At 41.6% G+C, this 24,027-nt stretch overlaps 2 protein-coding genes across 2 annotated transcripts; both read left to right on the plus strand.

The window, feature by feature from the left end:
- The first annotated feature begins 939 nt into the window (after positions 1 to 939).
- On the plus strand, positions 940 to 24,014 carry TXNDC12 (thioredoxin domain containing 12). The gene is made up of 7 exons (XM_029230471.1): positions 940 to 1,299; positions 11,050 to 11,110; positions 17,609 to 17,661; positions 18,450 to 18,523; positions 20,146 to 20,215; positions 20,990 to 21,073; positions 23,162 to 24,014. Exons 1-7 carry the CDS (start codon positions 1,203 to 1,205, stop codon positions 23,239 to 23,241), a joined length of 519 nt encoding a protein of 172 aa, XP_029086304.1. The 5' UTR covers positions 940 to 1,202; the 3' UTR covers positions 23,242 to 24,014.
- Positions 12,844 to 14,692, plus strand: KTI12 (KTI12 chromatin associated homolog). The gene has a single exon (XM_029230470.1). The coding sequence runs from the start codon at positions 13,057 to 13,059 to the stop codon at positions 14,119 to 14,121; it is 1,065 nt and encodes a 354-aa protein (XP_029086303.1). The 5' UTR covers positions 12,844 to 13,056; the 3' UTR covers positions 14,122 to 14,692.
- Positions 24,015 to 24,027: the final 13 nt, after the last annotated feature.

Here is a 24,027-nt window from a genome sequence, read left to right on the forward strand (position 1 = left end):
ATCCCGGGAGCCCACATACGAACTACAAAGCCCAGGCTGCTCTGCGCCTCCCAATAGAAAAGCGGCAGGTGCAGGTGGCCGCGCTGCATCCTGGAGCTTGCAGTCTCCCTGGTGTTCCATTGTGTCCGTGCCTGCAGTTTGTAGGGAGCCTAATAAAAGGGCTTTGTGTATTTTTGTTTGGGTGTCTACTTTTGCCGGATGTCTTTCACTAGGAATTAAGTACGCACTGTCGAACTTAACTAGTGCGGACTCACGAGTGTGCAGACTCAACTAGTCTCCACTCAGGAGACACGGGAAATTTTGACCTGTTTGTTATGCATCAGAGAGGAAAACTGAGAAATACTTAACCCACGGATTTTAAATACAACAAAAACAAATAGATTTAACCAGAAGAAGCTTTACACTTTAAGTGCCTGCAGTAACTTATGTCTTGGTGCCCTGAAGAGCTAGGTCAATTTTGCAATGAGAGGTTCCAAGTCTGGTTTCCTCAGAGCTTGCATCAGTTGATTGCATCATCCCTGAGTGGAAGAATTTGGGTTACAAGGAAAAATAAGGTGCAGTGCTTCTTCTCCAGCAGGAAGGGGCATTCTTGCAGGCACGAGACCATGCACCGCAGAACAGACTTGCCAGGTCTCTTCGAGACTCGAGCAGGAACCTAAGAATGAAATCCGGTTGTCTGCCTTTTTTTATTTGCGAAGGGGGAGGGGGGACCCGAAGCCAATGGGCACCCCGCCCACTGTTGGGTACTGCTGACTTCACAGATCAATAATTTGCGTAGTGAATATTAAGTGACCGGTTTTTGGGGGGAGGGGCTAGCCCGCAGGCGGACGCGAGCAACGGATGCAAGCAGCAACGGTTCTCCCGAGCCTCCTCCCCACCTCCCACTATCTTGGCCCATCTTTTCTCTCGGTACTCGGACTGAAAGTCCGGAACCTGGGGAAGCAACTAGCGCTCAAAAGCAGCCCCCGCAGCCTTCTTCGTGATCTGCACCTTTAAACTCTCACTCGGTCCCAAACCGGACCCCGGAGGCACCACCCACATCCGTCTAACATCACTTCCTTCAGGGTTAGAAAAAAAAAAAAAAAAGAAAATCTGGGAACAGGAGCGGATGGGCTGAGCAGCACTTGGGAAACCGCGCGGACTTTCTGCTAGGACTCGGGCCCTACGCCTGCTCAGCCCCGTGGCTCCGCGCACCTACCCCTATGGAGCTGCGGCCTCGTCTCGGAGCCACCTGTTTGCTGGGCTTCAGTTTCCTGCTCCTCGTCACCTCTTCTGATGGACATAATGGGCTTGGAAAGGGTCAGACCGCGTTCTTATCTTAATCTTTACTTATCCTGGGCCCCAGCCCGGGACAACCCTCTTCTTGTTCTAACATGATCCCTTTCCCATTTTATCTCTGTGGCCACGTTAGATTTCTTTTTATCCTCTCGAACTGCTCCTGGAATTTGGGGTGGGGAGTAGCGGGTCTGGGGAATGTTGAGATGGGGAAGTTTTACTTGAGGCCTCCCTGAATTCTTGGGTTGGGGTAAGGAATTTCCCTTATGTTAGGAAAAGCATGTTTAAGAGACCAGAATAGTGCCTAGCACTTGGTAGGCCCTCAGGCACCGTTACCTTCCCTCCTGGGAGAAATAGGACCTTTGGGGATCTGTATATTTAGACCCTTGCCCTGGGTCTGAAGAGTCCCCTCCTCACCTCTTCTTTTAAGAGCTAGGTTACTGCTTCCTTACCTTGGAGCGAACAGCACCTATATCCTAGGGAGGGGTGACTGGCACAAAAGGAAGGGCCAGATGAAGGGTCAAAGGTCTGATGTTAGAAACCGCAACGAAGAGTAGCCCCCCCGCTCGCCGCAACTAGAGAAAGCCCGCACACAGCAACGAAGACCCAATGCAGCCTATATATATATATATATATATATATATATATATTTAAAAGGCTCAGTTCATTTTGGGGAAAATGTCTGCCAAACACCCTGGTTGGAATAACCATAGTTATTTGGTGGCAAGCTCAGCTTGCAGCTCAATCATACAAGAGCTTTTTCCCTCAAAACAACCAGGGAACTTTGGCGAACAGTAGGTCACCAACAGTTGTTCTTGGTTCCTTGGTGTGGTTCAGTAGGTGTGTCTGAAGAAACTGAGTTTTTCTGAAGAGTGAGGGGGCAGTGGTTATGAATGGAGAATAAGAGGTGTGACCCCCTACTCCATCCATCCCATTACCTACATCTTTATTGGAACTCAGGGTTTTATGCTTTTTCTAAGTGGTTGTGTGGTAGCATGCATTCCCCTCCCTTTCCTTTTTTTTTTTTTTTTGTAGTGACATTGCTGTATGGAATGTCTCTGCTGCAATCCTGCTGTTGTTAATTGTGTTTTATCCTCCCTATTTGCACATTTATTGGTGGGTGATGAGATTGGGTGGACGTTCAGTGTGCCTGAATGCAGTCAGTCCTTCATTCAGTAAATAATTTTTGATCACCAACCGTATTACAGGCATGGTCCTAGGCACTAGGGATATATCAATGGATAGGACAGACAAGGTTCCGCTCTCACAAAGCTTATATTCAATTCAGGGAGACAGAGAGTAGATACATGAACAAATTAAAAGGCAAGATAATTTCAGCTAGGGATGAGTTCTGGGAAGAAAATGGAACTGATGGAGTAGAAAGGCTGGAGAAGGATGAGGGAGCTGGCATTACTTGAGCTAGGAAGGTCAGGGGAGACTTCTCTGAGAAGGTGACATGTGGGTTTCCATCTCAACGATGAAACTGCACAGTGAATTCTGTTGAGCCAGAATGTTTTAAGTACTGACAGTCCCATTTTAAAGCAGATTATTGTATATTTAGTGTAAAATTGTACTGAAGGAGACAGAAGAGTGTAGTGTTAGGAGTGTGGGTTTAGATTTGAGTTTTAATTTATTCTGCCACTAACCAGCTGAGAGGCCGAGGGCAAGTTGCTAAACTTCTCAAAGCTCAGTTCCTCATCTGCAAAAGGGGCAGAATAATAACTACCTCAGACACGCAACAAATAATTTACCCTGTTCCAGTATACTGTGTTAGGTGTAGGCAATACCTTGGAGTCACGTATTCAGTATTCCTTGTTAGACATTAAGCTCTGTGTGGTTGTTCCAGTTACCATTGCTGCATTATAAACCACCCCCAAATTCAGTGGTGTAAAGAAATCGTTTTATTATGCTCACGATTCTGTGGGCTAGGAATTTAAACAAGGCACAGTGGGGAAGGTATATGTCTTGGATCCAAGTCTGGGGCCTCAGCTGAGCTGGTTACTTCTACATGTGGTCTGTCTTCATGGGCTAGTGTGGGCCTCCTCACCATATGACAGCTAGATTCCAAGAGTGAGTGCCCTAAGAGAACAAGGTGAAAATGCATGGCATTTTTATCATCTAGCTGTACAAGTCAAATAGCATCACTTCCACTGTACTCTGTGGGCATGTTCAAGGGCAAGGGAAATTAACCACACCCGCTCCGTCCCCCATGGGAGGAATGTTGAGGTCCCATTGTAAAAAGAGCATGTGGAATGGGAGATATTGTTGCAACCGTCTTTGGAAAGTACAGACTGCCCTAGTAAGGTAGGACCATTTCTGTCTTATTCGTGCCCAGGAATATTTGTTGAAAGAAAAAATGAATGGTACACATGATCGTTGAGATTCCTGTCTTTTTCAGCTCATAGTCTGAAGACTGTCAGGACAAGTAAGCAGGCAATTACATGACACTGTGATATGTACTGTAAGCAGGGAAATAGCAGGTAACTTAGGAGCATATAGAAGGGCAACCTTGGTGGGGAGGGGCTGTGTTGTGAGGATTAAACAAAAAAACAGAAGGTATTTAATGTGTGTCACAAACTTAGAAAAGTGTTTATTTAATGTTTATTATTATATCCTCCCAAAGAAGAATATTGAATTGTTCCTGAAAGGAATTAATAATATTTCAAACTGTTTTTGTTTGTTTGTTTTTATTTTTTTGTATCTTGTGAGTGTGGTTTCTTGGAAAATAGATTACAGCTCACCACCCACCTCCCAAAAAAGTGCTACCTGGAGCAGTGATGAGTAAGATTTCTTCCCAGATGTTTAAGTAGTTTTGACTCTTTCCAGAAGATGGCCTGGTGGTTTGCAGAGAGGAGAGACGGAATGACCCTAGTGTTTTCATTAAGAAGAGGAAGTACAGTGGTGTGGTGTGAGCACTGGATAGAAATCAGGAGGCCTGAGTTTTAATCCTGGTCAGACTATATAGCCAGCTCTCGTCTTCCCTGGGGATCATTTATTACATGAGAGAGCTGGAACTAGAAATGATTCCTAAGAGTCCTTCCAGCGCTAACATCCTAGAGTTCTAAAATAATTTTGTTGTTTTCCGTGTGCTAAAAATTTGGAATATGTATCACCTGTGGGGAGGAGTGTAATGATTAACATTTACTGTATATTTGCTGTATTCCAGGAACCGTTCTGTGCATTTTTCTTGTATTGACTGGTTTAATCCTCATAATAACCCTCTAAGATACATAATATATTTTTTTCCTTGTGAAGTTGACATTTTATTAAATAAATATTTTCATTCATTAAGATATTATATTTTCAATATTTTATTACAGTAGTTTTCAAACACATAGCAAAGTTGAAAGAATTTCGCAGTGGACCCCCTTATGTCTGCCTCCCAGGTCTACCATTGATGTCTGACTATCCTTGTCCTATCATGTCTCTCTCCACATAGTCATCTATCCATGTGTAAATCCATTTTTTTCTTACAGCATAGATAATATTTTTTCATCATTATCCCCATTTCACAGATGAAGAACGTAAAATGGGACACAGGAGTCACATAGCTAGTAAGTGGACCCGCTGAGATACGAGTTCCAGAGCTTCTGTTCTCAACAATATACCACTCCTGCTCAGAATGCAGAAGCTCCTTTGAAAACTTTAAAGGAGAAATGAGAAAGTTTTCAGTGGGGGCGGTTCATGTGCTCTCCTGCCTGAAACAGAAATGGATGGCTTTGTCAAGTCTCAAATGCAAATTTGGCACTGACACATATGGAATGTTTACCTTCCATACTGTGACCTATTCACAGTCGCAACAGCCCTATGGGACAAATATTTCTGTTAGTCATATTTTGCATACGGGAAAACAGCAAGTGGCTAAACTAGGTCTGTTTGATGCAGACAGACTTCATTTAGCCACTGTGTTATTCCACCTCTTAGGTACAGTGTTCCCTGTTTCAGAGACTTGGCTGCCAGTTCTGACACTTAACCTTTTGTTTTGTCAGCTGGGAGAGGGTGGATAATACTTTTCTGATGTCCTTAGCTTACACTCATGAAAACAATTTGAGCATGAAGGGCTTGGGAATTCTGATGTAAATGCTGTGTTTAGAAATTGCCACTTTCCCTTTTTTCCCCCTTTTTAAATTAATGTTTTAGGGCAGGAGCTGCTAATATGGGAGCTTTCAGCTCACTCTGCAGATAACTGGAGTAAATAAAGTGTCTGTGCAGGTGATACTTTAGGAAATTGGACTGTCTTCAGATGTTCCACGTTGGCATGGGTGTGAGTGTGGGTGTTATTGGGGAGTAGGTAGCAACACGGTAAGCACTGTACCTTTTCAAGTTGTTTTTGAAGGGAAACATAAAGACCCAGGTTTTCCAGACCTGAAGTGTGTGTTTTCATTCTGCTTTGGTGAAGCCACATTCCTTTATTCATTTATTCATTTTTATCTTTGCTAGAGAGTCAGTGAAGTATCGTGAGCAAACTACAGACTCTGGAACACCACCACGTAGGTTCTAATCCCAGCTCTGGCACTTACTAGCACTGTAGCCTTGGGCAAGCTATTTAACTTCACCTTCCATATCTGTAAAATGAAGACAATTAAGTTCCTACCTCATAAGTTTACTGTGAGGATTAAATAATACATGTAAAAGCATGAACAACAATGGCTGGCATATAATAAATGGCATATAAGTGTTAGTCATTAATGCTGTTATATTATCGTAATTATAACGTAGAGTAAGCACTCAACAAATGATGGTGCTGATTATTACTCGTGAAAAATTCCAATGTACTTTTTAATATGAATTTTCAAAGAAATTTTATACACGTAGTGAACTGTTTCAAATTATACCTCTAGACTTACTCATAGGGATAATGCAGTAGGGCAGCCAGGGGCACTGGAAAAGCATTTTAATTAGGAATCAGACTAAATTCTGGTTGTGGCTTCCTTTGTGGTCTTGGGTAGCCTCTTCCGTTTTCCAGGCCTTTGTAATATGAGAGGATCAGACTGATCTCTTAAGTTTGTGCTGTCCGATAAAGTAGCACTAGGAATATGTCACTCTTAATTTTTAAATTAATTAAAATAAAATAAAAAATTCAGCACCTCTTTTACATTAGCCATGTTTCAAGTACTCAACAGCTAATAGCTACCATATTGAACAGTGCAGCTATAGAAATTTCCATCACTGGAGAAAGTTCAATTGAACAGCCCTGCCCTAGGCTCTCTCTTAGCAATAACCTCCAATGGCTGTAAGCTTTGTCAGCTAGCTTCTGAGTAGTCCATGTTTATGGAGAAATTTTATTTTGCCTGATAGTAATCTAGCTTACCTGACTTTCTTTTGGCTGACATTTGCCTGGGATATATTTTTCAATCATTTTACTTTTGACTTTTACAAGTCCTTCTGTCTTAGGTGTTCTTGTAAACATAGAGGTAGTTTCTTTTTGTTTGTTTTTTTTTTAACCAAAATCTGACAAATTCTGTCTTTTAACTTTAACTGGCAAGTTTAGTTCACTTATGTTTGTGGTGATTATTGACAGAGCTGGTCTTATTTCTCTCATCCAATTTCCGTTGCTACTGTTTTTTCTATTCTTATTTGCTCTTTTTTGCCCTTTCATTGGGGGTTGAGTATTTGCTGATTCTTATTTTGCTTTATCTCCTTTATGAGTTTGGAAGTTGGCACTCTAGTTCTGTTCTTTTAGTGGTTACTTTTGAAATTTTACTCACATATTTAACAAAATCTAACATTAATATCTTAACCCCCCAATGGTTAGTGGGCCTTAGAATATTTTAACTTCAGTCTCTTCCTCTTTCTTTATAAGCTGTTGTTGTCCAATATTTTAGTTCTCTCTCCTTTTCTAACTCTATAAATTGAGCAATAAATTTTTTATACAGATAATATTTAGATTTATCTACATGTTTACCAGTTAATTTGCTCACTGTTCCTTGTATTTAGGCTTTCTTCTGGAATCACTTCTTTCCTGAAACATGCCTTTTATCAGTTTCTCTGGTTTTCTCCCAAAGGACTATTTCGTATTTATTTTTGTCTCTTCAAACCTCCAATACTTCCTCCACAATCCTTGCATTCAGCCAGTCACCACGCTTCCTATTTAACAGAAGGTAGAAGGACTCAGAAGAGACCTTTCAAAAATTGTCACCACGAGATTTACCTCCCTTCTAGCACCAGTATCCATATATCCTTCCTTTCCTGTCTTTACTGGATGAGCTATCAGGGCTCCTAGCAAAGGCTAATCCCTCTACTTGAGTACTAAATCCCATCTCCTTTCATCTACTCAAGATATTTTCGACTCTCCCTTTTAGTCCTGTATCATCAATTTTCCTAACTTTATTATATCATTTCTATCAGCTTTCAACATCCTATACTTTCCTCCATATTGAATAAAAACCTTTCATGGACTCACAGCTGCCTCTAGCAATTGCCCCTGTACAGCAAAATTCTTTAAGAGAGTTGTGTGTACTTGTTCTCTAATTCTTCCCCTGGGCTGTCTTGATCTTGCTCTAATCATCTTTTCATCCTCGCTCCTCTATTGAAACTGGTCTTGTCAAGGTCAGCATTATTCTCCACTTGTTAAGTCCAGTGGTCATTTCTGATTTAATAGGAGCATTGGTGTCAGTGGATCATCCTTCCTTCTTGAAACATCTTGGAAACACTTGGCTTCTGGGATTGCATGTGCTGCTGGTTTTCTGCTGATCTCACTGGTAGTTCTTTCTCACGTCTTTGGCTGGTTCTTCTTTATCTCCCTTAACCTGGGAGTGCTCTAGGGCTCCTGGACTCCCTCTTCATCTACACTCACTCCCATGGTGATCTTATTCAGTCTTAAGCTTTAAATAACATCCGTATGCTGATAACTGTCCCTTGAATTCCGGGCTCAGATATTCAGTTGCTTATTCAGCATCTCTACTTAGATGTCTAGTAAGCATCTCAAAATGAACATTTCCAAATCCAAGCTCTTTAATGTTCCTTTCTAAAACTCACTCCACCTACTCTCTTTCCCATCTCTATTAATGACAACTCCATTCTTCTAGTTGCCCAGGCCAAAAACCTTAGTGTCATCCTTAACGTCTCTCACCCCATATCCAGAACAAAATCCTTTCTTTTGCCTTTACCTTCAAAATATGTCCAGAATCTGATAGGATCTACTCCCTCTACCACCACAGTTAGTCCAAACCACTGTCATTGCATGCTTGGATTATTGCAATAACCACTTTCCTAGTCTCTTTTGTTTTTGCCTTTCTCTCCTGTATTAGTTTGCTAGGGCTGCAATAACAAAGCACCACAAACTGAATGGCTTAAACAACAGAAACTTATTGTCTCACAGTTCTGGAGACTAGAAGTTCAAAATCAAGGTATTGGCAGTATCGGTTCTTTCTAAAGGCTGAGGGAAGGGTCTGTGCTAGGCCTCTCTCCTTATAGATGGCTGGGTTCTCTCCCTGTGTGAATATCTGTGTCCACATTTCCCTTTTTTATATGGACACCGTATTGGATTAGGTCTCACCCTGATGACCTCATTTTAACTTGATTACCTCTATAAAGATCCTATTTCCAAATAAGGTCACAATCTGAGGTACTGGGGATTAAGACTCCAACATATCATTTTTGGAGGGACACAGTTCAACCCATAGCACTTCCTTTAGTCTGTTTTCATCACAGAAGCTAAAGCAATCATGTTAAAACAGAAATCACATCATGTTACTATTGATACTTTGCTCAAAACCCACTAAGAGCTTAGTAAAAGCAAGAATCTTTATAGTGGCCTATCAGGCCCTGCATTGTCTACTCCCTCCCTTGCCTCTTTGTCCTTACCTCCTTCTGCTTTGAAGGACAGCATTGTTTAGTGCTTAAAAGTAAGGAGTCTGGACCCTGAGTGCATAGGTTCAGTTTCCAGCTCTGATGCTCATTAGCTGTGTGAACTTGGGAAAGTTACTTAAACTTTGTGCCTTGGTTTTCTCATGTGTAAAATGGTATTAATAAGAGTACCTACCTCTAGTGTTGTTATGAAGATCAATATTGGTATAGTACTTAGAATAGTGCCTGGTATATTAATAGCAAATACTTGTAGCAATTCTCCAGTCCCAGACACTGTTCTAAATTCTTTTTTTTGTTGTTGTTGTTATATTCATTCATTTCTTTTAGTTTTTAGATTCCACATATAAGTGAAAACATACAGTATTTGTCTTTCTGTGTCTGACTTATTTCACTTAGCATAATACCCTCCAGATCCATCCATGTTGGTGCAAATGGCAAAATTTAATTCTTTTTTATGGCTGAGTAATATTCCATTATATATATATAAAGTATATATTATATGTATATATAATTTTTTTTTCTTTTTGGCCACACTGCGTGCCTTGTGGGATCTTAGTTCTCTGACCAGGGATTGAACCTGGGCCACCATAGTGAAGGTGCTGAGTCCTAATGACTGGGAATTCCCCTGTATATACCACATCTTCTTCATCCATTCATCTGTTGATGGACATTTAGGTTGCTTTCATATCTTGGCTGTTGGTAAATAATGCTGCTATGAACATTGGGATGCATGTATCTTTTTGAATTAGTTTTCGATTTTTTCCAGATATATACTCAGGAGTGGAATTACTGGATCACATAGTAGTTCTATTTTTCATTTTTAAAGGAACCTCCATACTGTTTTCCACAGTGACTGTGCCAATTTACATTCCCACCAACTGTGTGCAAGGGCTCTCTTTTTTCCATATCTTCTCCAACATCTATTATTTGTTGTCTTTTTCAAGATAGCCATTCTGAAAGCTGTGAGGTGATATCTCATTGTGGTTTTGATTTGCATTTCCCTAATGACTAGTGATGTTGAGTATTTTTTCATGTGCCTATTGGCCATTTCTATGTCTTCTTTGAAAAAATGTCTATTCAAATCCTCTGCCTATTTTTTAATTGGGTTGTTGGTTTTTTTAATATTGAGCTGTATGAGCTGTTTATGTATTTTTGGATAGTAACCCCTTATAGGTCATATTATTTGCAACTTTTTTTTCCATTTTGGTAGGTTGTCTTTTTGTTTTGTCAGTGGTTCCCTTTGCTGTGCAAAAGCATTTAAGTTTAATAAGGTCCCATTTGTTCCTTTTTGCTTTCATTTCTTTTGCCTTAGGAGACTGATACAAAAAAATATTGCTACGATTTATGTCAAAGAGTGTTCTACCTATGTTCCCTTCTAGGAGTTTTATGGTTTCAGGTCTTACATTTAGGTCTTTTTAAAATTAATTAATTAATTTTACTTTTGGCTGTGTTGGGTCTTTGCTGCTGCTTGTGGGCTTTCTCTAGTTGCAGTGAGCGGGTGCTACTCTTCGTTGCAGTGTGAGGGCTTCTCATTGCGGTGGCTTCTCTTGTTGCAGAGCACGGGCTCTAGGCATGTGGGCTTCAGTAGTTGTGGTGCATGGGCTTAATTGCTCCATGGCATATGGAATCTTCCCGGACCAGGGCTCGAACCTGTGTCCCCTGCCTTGGCAGGCAGATTCTTGACTACTGCACCACCAGGGAAGTCCACCATTATTTAATTTAATCTCCTTAAAAACTGAATTAGGCGATATTATCTCCATTTTACAGGTATGAAAACTGAGGCTTGAGGTATAGGACTGTCCATGGTCCCATACACCTAGAAAGCAGTGGATTTGGGACTTGAATACCATGCTTTTGACAAAGGAAAGCCTTTTTTTATGAGTATCTTGTGAACATGCCACATTTCTTTCTTGGGTCTTTGCCCTTTGTTCATGTGTGAATGTTTATGAGGCTCTTTCCTTCCAGGTTTTGGAGATCACATTCATTGGAGGACACTAGAAGATGGGAAGAAAGAAGCAGCTGCCAGGTACAAGATATGGTTTTAGGTTACTTATGGTGGTAAAACACTTTCCAGCCATCAACTTAGCATTAATTTCAGGTGAAGGATTATGCCAAGGCAGAGCAATGGAGGGGCTGCCTGATAACAACAAAAATAATAATACTACCTAACATTTATTAAGTGCTTACTATGCACCAGACATTGAATTATGTGAATTAACTCATTTAATTCTCACAACAACTCTTTTGAGGTGGGTACTGTTGTTATCTTCATTTTACAGATGAGAAAACTAAGGCATAGATCAGTTAAATAACTTGCCCAAGATCACACAGCTAGTTAAGTGGTGGAGCCAAGATCTGGACCCAGACACTCTGGCTTCAGAGCCTACACTCAACCAGTAAGCCATACTGCCTAATAGTCTCAAGTTGAATAGTCTTAAGTTCCAAGTAGGTTTAGTCTATTCACAGAAGACTTATACAAAGGAGGAGAAAAAGGCAGAACAGGGGAGGAAAGGCTAAACATTGATCTGAGTGCTTTATATTCATTAATTTATTTAATCCTTACAACCTATGAGGTTGGTTCAGCCTGTGAAATAAGAACCATTGTTATTATTTTACAGGAGAGGAAATTTAGATACACAATGGTTACATAACTTGACAATAGTTTACACAGCTAGTAAGTAAGTAGCAGAGCCAAGACTTGAACATTCTCTACTATACTGTACTGGAGAGATATAAAGATACAATGTATATGTACTTCCTTTATACACACACATCCTTGCACAGAAATACTCACACTTCTGCACCTACCAAACTATAGTGCTTGCTTTTGCTAGAACAGATCCTACAGCTTCATGGCTCTGAGCCTCATACCTTCTGCAGGAGTAGGGTTGCCAGATTTAGCAAATAAAAATAAAGCATGCCCAGTTAAATTTGAATTTCAGGTAAACAATAAGTAATTTTAAATATGCCCCAAGTAATATTTGAGACATACTTATTTTAAAAACATTTTTTGTTGATTGTCTGAAATTCAAATTTAACTAGGCATCCTATATATATATATTTTTTTTTTTTTTTTTTTTTGGGTCCGGGGGCCTCTCACTTTTTTGGCCCCTCCCGTTGCGGGGCGCAGGCTCTGGACGCGCAGGCTCAGCGGCCATGGCTCACGGGCCCAGCCGCTCCACGGCATGTGGGATCTTCCCGGACCGGGGCACGAACCCGTGTCCCCTGCACCAGCAGGCGGACTCTCAACCACTGCGCCACCAGGGAAGCCCGGCATCCTATATTTTATCTGGCATCCTTACCCAGGAGAAAAATTCCTATTAGTTTTTCACGTTCTAAATCAAATGACTATCCCTAGGTAAAGTCTTCGGCAACTTTTGTGGGCATTTTGTTTTTCTCTTCTGTACTTTTACAACCCAACCTACCTCTGTCCGTTAGAGTGTATGTTATTCTGCCTGTAGGTGCCTGACTTTTCCCATTCAGACCCTTGCTTTGTCGGGGGACTGTTTTATGTTCATCTCTGAATTCCCAACCATGAAGATATTGAATGATTGAAATGGTTATTGAATAAACAGTTACTGAATGTTATTGGCTATAAGGAATGAAGGGGAACTAGTATTTGTGAACTGTCTTCCATTTGCTAAATATAGTGCTGATTGTTTTGCAATATTTAATGTTCTTTAAGGCTCCATTATAAATTGATGGACATAGTCTTTGGCCGCCAGGAGATCACATTCTCCTGAGACGTATAACATTTGACAGAAATAGCCGATGCCGTTCTAAGCTACATCTCCTTTCGGAGAGAGCAGGATCTGGCTCTCGTTGGTCTAGAACTCCTGTTTCCATAGCAACAGAGGTCCTGTAAGAGTCAAGGGAGGCAGGAAGTGTGGCTTGCATTTCCGGTTTGCGTCGGAGCAGCCGGCAACCCGGAAGTTGACGCTGCGCGGTTGCACATGGCCGCGCCCTGGGAGGATGCCGCTGGTGGTGTTTTGCGGGCTGCCGTACAGCGGCAAGAGCCGGCGCGCGGAGGAGCTCCGCGTGGCACTGGCGGCCGAGGGCCGCGCGGTGTACGTGGTGGACGACGCGGAGGTGCTGGGCGCGGAGGACGCGACAGTGTACGGCGATTCGGCCCGTGAGAAGGCCTTGCGTGGGGCCCTGCGTGCGGCCGTGGAGCGGCGCCTGAGTCGCCACGAAGTGGTCATTCTCAACTCGCTTAATTACATCAAGGGCTTCCGCTACGAGCTGTACTGCCTGGCGCGGGCGGCGCGCACTCCGCTCTGCCTGGTCTACTGCGTAAGGCCAGGCGGTCTGAGCGGGGGACCGCCGGTGGCGGGCGCGGATGAGAGTCCGAGCCGCAATGTCAGTGTGAGTTGGAGGCCGCGAGCTGAGGAGGGAGGGAGACCTCTGGCGGCGGGCACTGGTGTCCTCGGGGAACCGCAGGCAGTGGACTCTGTAATAAATGGGAGAGACCAGGCAGAAGTACCTAAGGAACTGGAGCGGGAGGAAGCCAGGACGCCAGATTTTCAAGCTCTTGTGACTTCGGAATTCGAGAAATCTGCAGAGCGTGTGTCCGGTGCCTTTTACCCTCCCGAACTTCTGGAGGCCCTAGCGCTGCGCTTCGAAGCTCCCGACTCTCGGAACCGCTGGGACCGGCCCCTGTTCACCTTGGTGGGCTTAGAGGAGCCGTTGCCTCTGTCAGAGATCAGAGCTGCCTTGTTTGAGAACCGGGCTCCTCCACCCCATCAGTCTACACAGTCACAGCCACTTGCCTCCGGCACCTTTCTGCACCAGTTGGACCAGGTCACCAGCCAGGTGTTGGCAGGACTGATGGAAGCTCAGAAGAGCGCAGTCCCTGGAGACTTGCTTAAGCTTTCTGGCACCACAGAGCACCTGCGGTTTACCCGGCCTTTGACCATGGCAGAACTGAGTCGCCTCCGTCGCCAGTTTATTTCCTACACCAAGATGCATCCCAATAATGAGAACCTGCCTCAACTGGCCAACATGTTTCTGCAGTATCTGAGCCAGAGCCTGCACTAACCAGAGCTGGTGGGGGAAAGTCATGGCTCCTTGTCTAACTACTGCACTCTCTGTTTTTCTGGGAAGAATAATCTGAAGGTCTGCAGAATATATTGATGCGTGGAAATAGAGCTATTGTGATCGATTCACTCGTACGTTTCTGAATGCCTCTGTGCCAGGCCTTGAGTTTACAGCATAAATTGAGACTAGAAAGAATGGAGAACTAGCTTGGAGGAGCTTGGCAAGTTTCTCTAGAGGACAGAGCTCTGGTGGACAGGGTTTACTTAGATTGGGTTCTACTTGGGACATCACATACCATTGATTTCCCCCATCTGAATTGTGGGAAAGCCGACTGGATGGATGAATTGTTTTAAAATAATTGTGAACAGAACTGAAGATGACACAGTTTTGCATCTGTACTGGCCCTTTTTTCATACCACAGTTTTTTGAGTACTGTGCCTACTTTTTGCTAGTCTCTGTCCTGGGGCCTGGGATCACAGATAGATCCACTGGTTTCTGTCCTTGGGAAGTTTTGGTTCTAATGGTGAAAGACAAAACCACTAGATTGTTTCATTTAATAAAATCTTTTAGATGAAGACAGTGTGCTGGCATCTCTTTTACTTTATGTTCTTCATGTAATTTACTTAATGTAACATTTTAGATACACAGGTATCCCTGTTATGCCTTTGATCAAAAATACTTTCATAGTGCTGGGTGAGAGTCTCAATGCTTTGGTCTTAACCTAGAGTGACTGTTATGACAACTCCCATAACTGGGTGCTTCATTCTGTTTTTCAAGACAAATAGCACTTTAAGCTTGTCTTTCATTTTTTTCATTGATTTCAGTAAACAAATGGTACCTACCTTACCAGTGCTTGTGTTTTTCAAAGATGTATTAGATAGTCTTTGCCCTTGAGAAGTTAGTAGTTTAGACAAGTAAACAGGTGATTAGAGGATAAAAAGGACTGGCGGTTAGAATGCTTTGCGATCCCAGAGGAGGAATTGGACTAACTAGCTGTTGAGAGGTGGTGGTTTTGGGAAGGCTTCACAGAGGTGTTTACATTTGGACCGTCACTCTAGAGCAAGGGTCAGGAAAGGGCCAAACAGTAAATATTTTAGGCTGTGAGGGCCATAGGGTCTCTGTTGCAGCTTATCAACTGTGCCATGGTAGCACAAAAGCAGCCATAGACAATAAGTATACAAATGAGTGTGAATGTGTTTTAATAAAACTAGTTACACTGAAATATGAATTATATTTAATTTTAATATATCACAAGGTACTATACTTCAGATTTGTTTTTCAAACATTTAAAAATGTTAAAAAAAAAACATGTTTGTATATCATTGCCGTACAGAAGCCGGCAGTGGGCTGGATTAGGCCTGCAGACTAGTTTGCTTACCTCTGCTCTAGAAGGATGAATAGGAGTTTGCTTGGGAGAAAAGAGAAAGCAAGACATTCTAAACTGTTCTGTAAGTACACGGTGCTGTTAAAAGGATGGGCTGCCTTGGTTGGTGATTATTTCTTGCTTATCAGGTTATCTGGACCACCTTTTGTTTCTGATATATGAGACTGGATTCCTGCATGAAATGGAGGTTTGGACTAGGCAGCATCTAAGGCCTCTTCCATTTTCATTCTCAAATTCCAAGTTAGTTGATTATCGGTTGATTGGATTTAAACCCATGGATTCTGGATTGCTGTTCTAAATTGAAGTAGATGATAGTGGTCAGAAAGAATATTGATTCTGGAGTCAGACTTAAGTTAACTACTCAGTGGCAGAACCTAGAATTTATGTGGCCAAATGCTTAATTTCTTGGAAGTCTCAGTTTTCTCATTTCTATTATGAGACCATTACCTTAGGATTGTTGTGAGGATTTTTATATATATATAAATTTATTTATTTATTTTTGGCTGCGTAGGGTCTTTGTTGCTACGTGCGGGCTTTCTCTAGTTGCGGTGAACGGGGGCTACTCTTCGTTGCAGTGCACGGGCTTCTCATTGCGGTGGCTTCTCTTATCGTGGAGCACAGGCTCTAGGTGCACGGACTTCGGTAGTTGTGGCACGCAGGCTCAGTAGTTGTGGCTTGCGGGCTCTAGAGTGCAGGCTCAGTAGTTGTGACACACAGGCTTAGTTTCTCCACAGCATGTGGAATCTTCCCGGACCAGGGCTTGAACCCATGTCCCTGCATTGGCAGGCAGATTCTTAACCACTGTGCCATCAGGGAAGCCCTGTTAGAATTTAAATGAGATAATGTGTGTAAAGCACATACAACAATGCCATATAATAAATGTTTAGCACATTTGGCTACTATGGCTATGTAGATCCCACTTCTTACCTAACCTTGTCCTGCTCATTTAGTTTATAAGCTCTTACAAGTATTAGAGGCACCATTCTGTCCCAGATTCGTAGTAGGCCTATGATGAGATAGCTGACTAATTCATTTGACACTTATTAAATTAATTTATATATATTTAGAATAGTACCTGGTACACAGTAAATGCTGTATGAGTTTTTGCTACCAGTAATATTATTCTCTATATTAGGTGTAGGAAGTATAGAGGCAGCTAAGAGTTCCTTCCTTAAGAAGCTCTAAGTAAATAAAAAGATACAGTTCAATGTGGTAAATAAAAGATACAGCTCAATGTGTTAAATGCTGTGATAGTATTGTACAGCATGTGGTGATGTGGTGATATGGGGGTTGGATGATGGAGAAAGCCAACGTCTGATTACATAGGACCCTTCTACAAGTCAGCATTTGAGCCTTGACAGCGTAAGAGCTTCAGCTGGCCAAGACTGATTCAGGTGGAATATGTTGCTTATTACTTTATGAAAGAAAAAGCTTTTTCCTCCCTGATTATAAAAATTACATTTAATTGGGAATTCCCTGGTGGTCCAGTGGTTAGGACTTGGTGCTTTCACTGTCGCTGCTCAGGTTCAATCCCTGGTTGGAAAACTAAGATCTCACAAGCCGCATGGTGTGGCAAAACAAACAAACAAACAAAAAAACACTTAATTGTAGAAAAATTGGAAAATACAGGAAAAGTATAGTAAAACCCACAATCCCATTATCCAGAGATAACCTCTATTATGTTTTGGAACATTTCCTTTTAGACTCTTTTCTACATATTTGTATAATTAAAACTAAACTATAGATAATAATTTTATATTCTAGCCTTTAACAGTGTACCAATGAAAAATTTTATTAACGTTTCAGTGGTTATATAACCATAACATTTAGAAATGCTGTTATTTGTTGTTTTCTTCTACAGTCTTTTTTCCCTAGCTTTAAAGCCAAATTTGCAGAATTTACTGGAATGTCAGAACTTAGCAATAATTTTGTTGTAATAGTCCACTATTATTGAATAGATTGTCTTAAAATTTTTCTTATTGAAATTATACTACATGAACATCCTTGTACATTAATCTTTGTCTTCATTGATTGGTCATTTTATTAGAATATATTTCAAGAAGTGGAATTACTAGATTATAATTTCTTCATTTTGTTTTTAAGTGGATTACCCCTGATGGTGATTATCCATAAGTCCTGGTGTGGAGCTTGCAAAGGTAGGTGCAAATGATCAGACCTCAGATGTGTTCTCAAATATTAATGTTTAAAATATATTAACACTGACTTCGGCTCAGCAATGCTTATTGCTTGAAGGAACACCGAAGAAATTTATGGTATAGATTGCCTGCCCTCAAGAAATTTGCAGTTGTATTTGCAAGGGGTTGGAGGGTGAGGCAATTAAGATATGGTTATGTAGAATATGGGATCAGGTGCTACAGTAGTTGTATGGACAGTTGTATGTAACAGAGAGAGACATGAGGAGTGGTCTTACTGGAGGAGGTGGGAACCAAATTAGAGCCCAGGTTTTCTTACTTTGTAGCCTGTGTTCTTTCTGGTATACCAGCCTGCCACTTCCCAGTCAGATTCCTCCTTTTGTTTGGTATGCTACACTTAATAAAATCGTGTAGGAAAAAGAGTATGAAATTAGTGTAAATTGCTAGTTTAATAATATGGTAGAATATTGTTACTCTATTGTCTTTATTACATCTATTCTTAAATAGATGTTATTGAAATGCGTAAAAAAGCCAATAGTAATAATTTTTTTGTCAGTATGCCATTATCTATATTTTATAAATTAGGTGAAAGCTTAAGAGAAATAAAGTCAGCCACTTAAGTGTACATAACTATGCAAGTAAATGGCAGAAGCAGGACCAGAATTCAAGTGTCCTAATTTCTGGGTCTTAAGATTAGCAAAAGGGTCAGTTATATGAATCATCTCAGCAAATTAGGGCTTGGGTATGACAATGATGTTTTCTTCTGTTCCAAAATCTTTTCTTCCCCCTAGCTTTAAAGCCCAAATTTGCAGAATCTACAGAAATTTCAGAACTTTCCCATAATTTTGTTATGGTAAATCTTGAGGTAAGACTTCCAGAGTTTCTCCTTTCTGCTATGATTTTAAGTCTTTACTGTTTTAGAGTTAGCCTCATTGATGGTATAAAATCTTACTCAGCAGAGCTGTCTTCTTGTCTGTATATGTTTTTCTCTTGAACTCTAATACTAAGTCTTGCATCAGATATGGTAGAATGCTATCGAGCCCCCATTTGTGGGAGGAAGTAGGAGAAGATAGATTGGATAAGATGACTAAATTTTAAGGTCCCTTCATTTTTAGCTTATGATTATGACATGTTTTTACATCTTTGTATAACTGAACTAAAGATGTGGTCACATGTGTAGGCCACAATTCCCTGCAAAATATGATTCAGTTGAAACCCTACTCTGTGCTGGGCTTATATGTAGAGCTTCTTTTTATTTCATTAGATATCCTTTATGTATTTCACATTGACCAGAGGTGTTGGAATCCCAAGTCAGGATATCAGATCTTAGAGTTAGAAGGGATTTTTAGGCCATTGATGCTATCCCTGTTTTACAGATTGAGCATCTTAGGCCTGAAGGAGTTAGGTTAGTCAAGGTCATAGAGCCTAATAGGTGATAAGAATAGGTACTATGACCTAGCTGTGCTGCCTTTTAGGCTGTACTCTTCCAATGTGGGATGCTCGGATGCTCTGTGATGATACTCCTAGCCCTGTTTCTATAAAATGATGTTTATTTAAACATAGGACTGGAAATCTTCTGAACACATTACCAGTTAATGTTGAGGTAGCTAAGGGATTGCTTATAAAGCTAGTGGATAGCCTGAATGCTGACACACCTCACTGAAGGCAAAGTTATATTAACTATTTGATACAACTTCTGAAATGGGAATCACACCATAAACGACAAAATTACTGTTGATTTCTATGCACCTAAACGCCTCACCACTTTCTGTGATGAGTTAGAATCACCACTCACAGGAAACAGAAATGTGTTCAGTGAGCATTCTCCAACTTGAGAGATTTCTTAAAAAGAAAGCTAACTGTGTGGTCATGTCTCCTGGGAGAAGTGTAACTTCACAATTGTACTAAAATGTCAGTCTCATCAATTCATGCATTCAAGAAAAACTGTGCAAGTCAGTGATGTAGGTACTGAGAATCAGCAATGAACAAAACAGACAAAATTCTTTGCTGTCATTAAGTTACATATGAGGAATTGAATATGGGGAGGCAGACAAATAAGTAAAGTATGTCAGATAGTGGTAAATGCTATGGCTAAAAATGAAGAATGGAGGGGATAGTTTGCAATTTTAATTAGGTAGTTAGAAAACAAGGTGACATTTGAGCAAAGATTTGAAGCAGAAAAGGGAGTGAGCCATGTGGATGAAAGGGGAAGTGTGTCCAGGAGGAGTGTAAGAGCAAATACAAAAGCCTGAGTGGGGAGCATGCCCAGCTTGTTGAATGACAGCAGTAGCAGGCAACTTAGTGTGGTTGGAAAAGACTGAACAAGGGGTAGGGCGTGTTGTTAGAGAAGTGCCCAGGTGGCAGGTGAAGTAGGGCCTCTTAGGCCACTGCAAGGACTTAAGGTTTTACCCTGAGTGGGAGGGGAAGCCACTGAAAGGTTTTGAGGAGAGAGGGAACATGATCTGACTTAAGGTTTATACTTAACAGGATGAAGAAGAGCCCAAAGATGAAGATTTCAGCCCTGATGGGGGTTATATTCCACGAATCCTGTTCCTGGGTAAGGTGAAAGGTCTTAATCTGGGGATCCGTGATGCAGAAGGAGAGAGAAATGAATCAAGGCACTGACTCCACCTAGTGAAATTTTATTGGGATGGCTAAAAACAAAAACAAAAACCAGTTTCAAGAGAGAATGGGGAGTTCTAAATGCCAGAACCTCGGATCTGAAGGAAAACTTTTCCCATGAACTACGTGCTTTTGTAAAAAACAAAACAAAACCCCAAAACTAACTGCTTTTGTGAGCAGTGGGAGAGTAGTGATCATTCATTTATCAATTTAGCAATCATTTGTGCATCAGCCATATGTCAAGCACTGCTAGGCACTACAGGGACTGAGATAAGCCACAGCTCCCACCCTTGACCCTGTAGTGAGGTTGAAGCAATGGGATTCTATAACAAGAAAAATGTATTTCCACAAACAATTTTATAAAAGATATTTAATGACTACCTAATCTTTGCTCAGCATTCTGCTAGATTCTATGGGGGAAACAAAAATATAGATCCCACCATTATCAAACAGAAAAGAAACATGCCAGCAAGAGGGACCAGCATATACCAAGGCATGGTGGGGAGTGAGGGTGGGGGTGGGTTGTGTTCAGGGAATTACAAGGAATTCATTGTGATTGCAACATAAAAAACAAGGGGTAAGGTGGTGAGATAATGGGCTGCAAAGATGGGCAGGTCTCGTTTTCCAGAAGGCCTAATGTACCATATGGTGCTTAAAGTACCTCTCTGTTGTAACTATTGCAATCCCTCTGCCATTTTGTCTACAATAGATCCCAGTGGCAAGGTGCGTCCTGAAATCATCAATGAGAGTGGAAACCCCAGCTACAAGTATTTCTACGTCAGTGCTGAGCAAGGTATGGTTATGTTGAGAGAGAAGAGGGAGGGTTGCTGCTAGGTTTCAGTAGGATGAACCACATGCAAGGTCTGTGATGGGAAACTAATTCAACATGTTAGCCGAGCATCTGCTGCATGACTAGCTTTTGGCTAGATGCTGTGTAGAATATAGGAGAAAGATAAGACTGAGCCCCTTCCCTAGCTTTTTATAATCCAGCTGGGAGCTAACTGACCCACAGGAAACTGTTAAGAACTGAAGGTCCCAGAAATAGTCACTTGCCCGTGGACCCACAGTTAAAAAGTCACAGAGCCAGGATTTCAGTCCAGAACTTAGTTTTTTTCCACTGCACTAATGCTATTCTTGTGAGAATTCAAAGGAAGGGGAATGCTAACTGTTAGCTGATCTAGTCTGAAAGGTTTCATAGATAGTAAACTTTAACTGGATCTAGATGGATACGGATAAGAATTTGTCTCTATGGACACATATGAAGAGGACATTTCAAGTTACAGAAGCAAGGGGTGTGTGTGTGTAGGGGGGAGTGTAGCCCAACATGGAGAGGGCGTGAGGCATGCTAGAGGGGATGATGACTGGGTTGAGTCCTAGCCAGCAGAGGAATGCGGAAAGCATCATTCGAGGCAGAGGGAACAGCGTCAGCACAAACATGTGAGGGAAGATTGAAATCATAAGTCAGTCATGCTTTTTTGTTCTCTAATCCTTGAGCACAGTCATTCTAGAGGGAGAGGTTGGAATTCATGCCACGTAATGTCCCTGTTTTCCTTCTGAATTTCTCCCTGCCATCTGTAAAAGACGGTTGTTTGCTAAGTTGCCATGTGTCTCCTATTGCCATGCTGCCAGGTTGTTGATCACTTTATGTTCTGAGTCCTCGGAACTCTAATTTCTCAGGATAGGGAGAGGAAAGAGATCTGCAGAGGTTATCCTCTCCTTTCCATGGGTAAGGAGAATGTCATCTTTCCTACCCAAATGCTGATCACTGGAGGTTGGTGTTACAGGGAAATGTTCCACATGGAGAAGGGTAGCTGAACTTTAGGTTCCCAACTTTTTTTTTGGCTGTGAGGCTTGTGGGATCTTAGTTCCCCGACCAGGGATTGAACCCAGGCCCACGGCAGTGAAAGCACCTAGTCCTAACCACTGGACCACCAGGGAATTCCCATAGGTCCCCAACTCTTGACCCTGAGATTCACCTTCCTTTTAGAATTTCATGAAGCTACCACTTCCATCTTGACACCAGCATCATCCTTTAACACATTAGTCCAAATGTGGACACAGAACCCTTTGCCTGAATTCTCCATGGCTCAGCTGACATGAAACTGGAATATTCAAACCTGGCTTTACTAAAGGCTTGGGTAAAACAAAAGGGATGTAACAAACTATACTACCTGGTTGGCTTTCTGAGATCCACAGACTCTGGCTCAGCCTAACAACTGGCCTGCCATTGTATGGGGAGCCTGTACCAAAACAGCTGCCCTCCTTGATGCCCAAGATAGATGAGAAGTTTCATCTTCCGTCTGCCCAGGGCCTGCCTTCCAGGTTTCTCCTGTGCCTGAGAACTTGACTTCTTCCATATGTAATTGATACTAGATATGACGACCTCTTTCAGTGAAGACCATCCTCCCTCCAAGTACACGCACACACTCACATACCAGTGTAAACTGTAACCTCCACAGGATATGAAATAAATGCAGCGATCCTCCAGGAGAGATGATGGGGATGGTAGGAAGATGTTTTCTTTTCCCTTAGTGTCAAGTGAATATCTACAGCCTGTGACAGGGGTTCAACTCTAATCCTGGAGGGTAAGCCAAAGTAACTACTAACATTTTTTTAAGACTTCATAGTTTATAAAGCACATTTATTATTCATTCTCTCATTTAATTTTTATAATCTGTGTGAAGTAAGTAGCATCACCTTATTTATAGATGAGGAAACAAATTCAAGAGACTTTCCAGGGCTAAAATCCAGAACTAGATCTTGAATCCAGATCCTGTGCTCCTCTTATATTTCTCCTAAAACATAAAAATCTGTATTGGTTGTCACATGCCAAATATTAAAGACGTGCTTCATACTTTTCCCCTCAACCTTTATTTCACAGTTGTTCAGGGGATGAAGGAAGCTCAGGAAAGGCTGACGGGTGATGCCTTCAGAGAGAAACATCTCGAAGATGAGTTGTAACATGAATGTATCCCTCCTTTCATCAAAGTTACTGTTCTGGAAGGAAGGCAGCAGGGAAGGGAATATTGAGGAATCACTCAGAACATTTAAACCTTGTTCCTGCCTCCATGGGAAGGGGCCCTCTCACTGTGGAAGAGTTCTGCTGCCAGAAGCTGGTCTCCATGTTTGTGATCCAGCAGAGTGTGGCAGACTTCCTTCTCCTGTCCCCTCTCACCTAAATGTCTCTGTCATTGAAGGTAAAGAATGACACCTTTTGACACAAAACTTGAGCCATTTGGAGGTTTACTCCTCACACTGCAGTAGTTGAATCTTTCCATTTCCTCCTGCTTTACTCACCTTAGTGGTGAAGAGAGACCAGAAGCATCTTTTTTATAATGTTAAAATAGCTTATAGCTTATCATTTAAAACAAGTCCTAAATGTAAATCCGTAATTCTACCCCACCAAGGAGACCAGCCTGTTTCTTCTCTTTCTCTCCTGGGAATAATCTTTGGCCTTCTTCCTGAATCCCTTCAACTTCCTTCCTCTTCTCTGGCTTGGCTTCCCTGTTTGCACGCATGCGTGTGCAGGAATGGCTGTGTGCTTTGGACTCAGCCCAGCTGGAAGCATGCTTTCCCCTGTTACTGTTGGAGAAACAAACCTTCAAGCCCTAGATGGAGCCATTTTTGTCAAGTCGTCAACTGTATTTTTGTACTGGGGTTAACCAAAAATATATATATATATATATATATATATTAATTGTTCCATTAAACTTTAATAAAACTTTAAAAGGAAATGTGTTTGATGGC

The sequence above is a fragment of the Monodon monoceros genome, unplaced genomic scaffold, assembly GCF_005190385.1.
Source record: "Monodon monoceros isolate NGI ecotype Baffin Bay Population unplaced genomic scaffold, NGI_Narwhal_1 Super_Scaffold_18, whole genome shotgun sequence".
Classification (NCBI taxonomy): Eukaryota; Metazoa; Chordata; class Mammalia; order Artiodactyla; family Monodontidae; genus Monodon; species Monodon monoceros.

Bases quoted from the DNA above. Each gene is read 5' to 3' on its own strand.
- KTI12 (XM_029230470.1), top strand. From the start codon at position 13,057: ATGCCGCTGGTGGTGTTTTGCGGGCTGCCGTACAGCGGCAAGAGCCGG.
- TXNDC12 (XM_029230471.1), top strand. From the start codon at position 1,203: ATGGAGCTGCGGCCTCGTCTCGGAGCCACCTGTTTGCTGGGCTTCAGT. The intron at 18,524-20,145 runs GTAAGACTTCCA...TATACTTAACAG, and splicing joins TTGTTATGGTAAATCTTGAG to GATGAAGAAGAGCCCAAAGA. The intron at 21,074-23,161 runs GTATGGTTATGT...TTTATTTCACAG, and splicing joins CTACGTCAGTGCTGAGCAAG to TTGTTCAGGGGATGAAGGAA.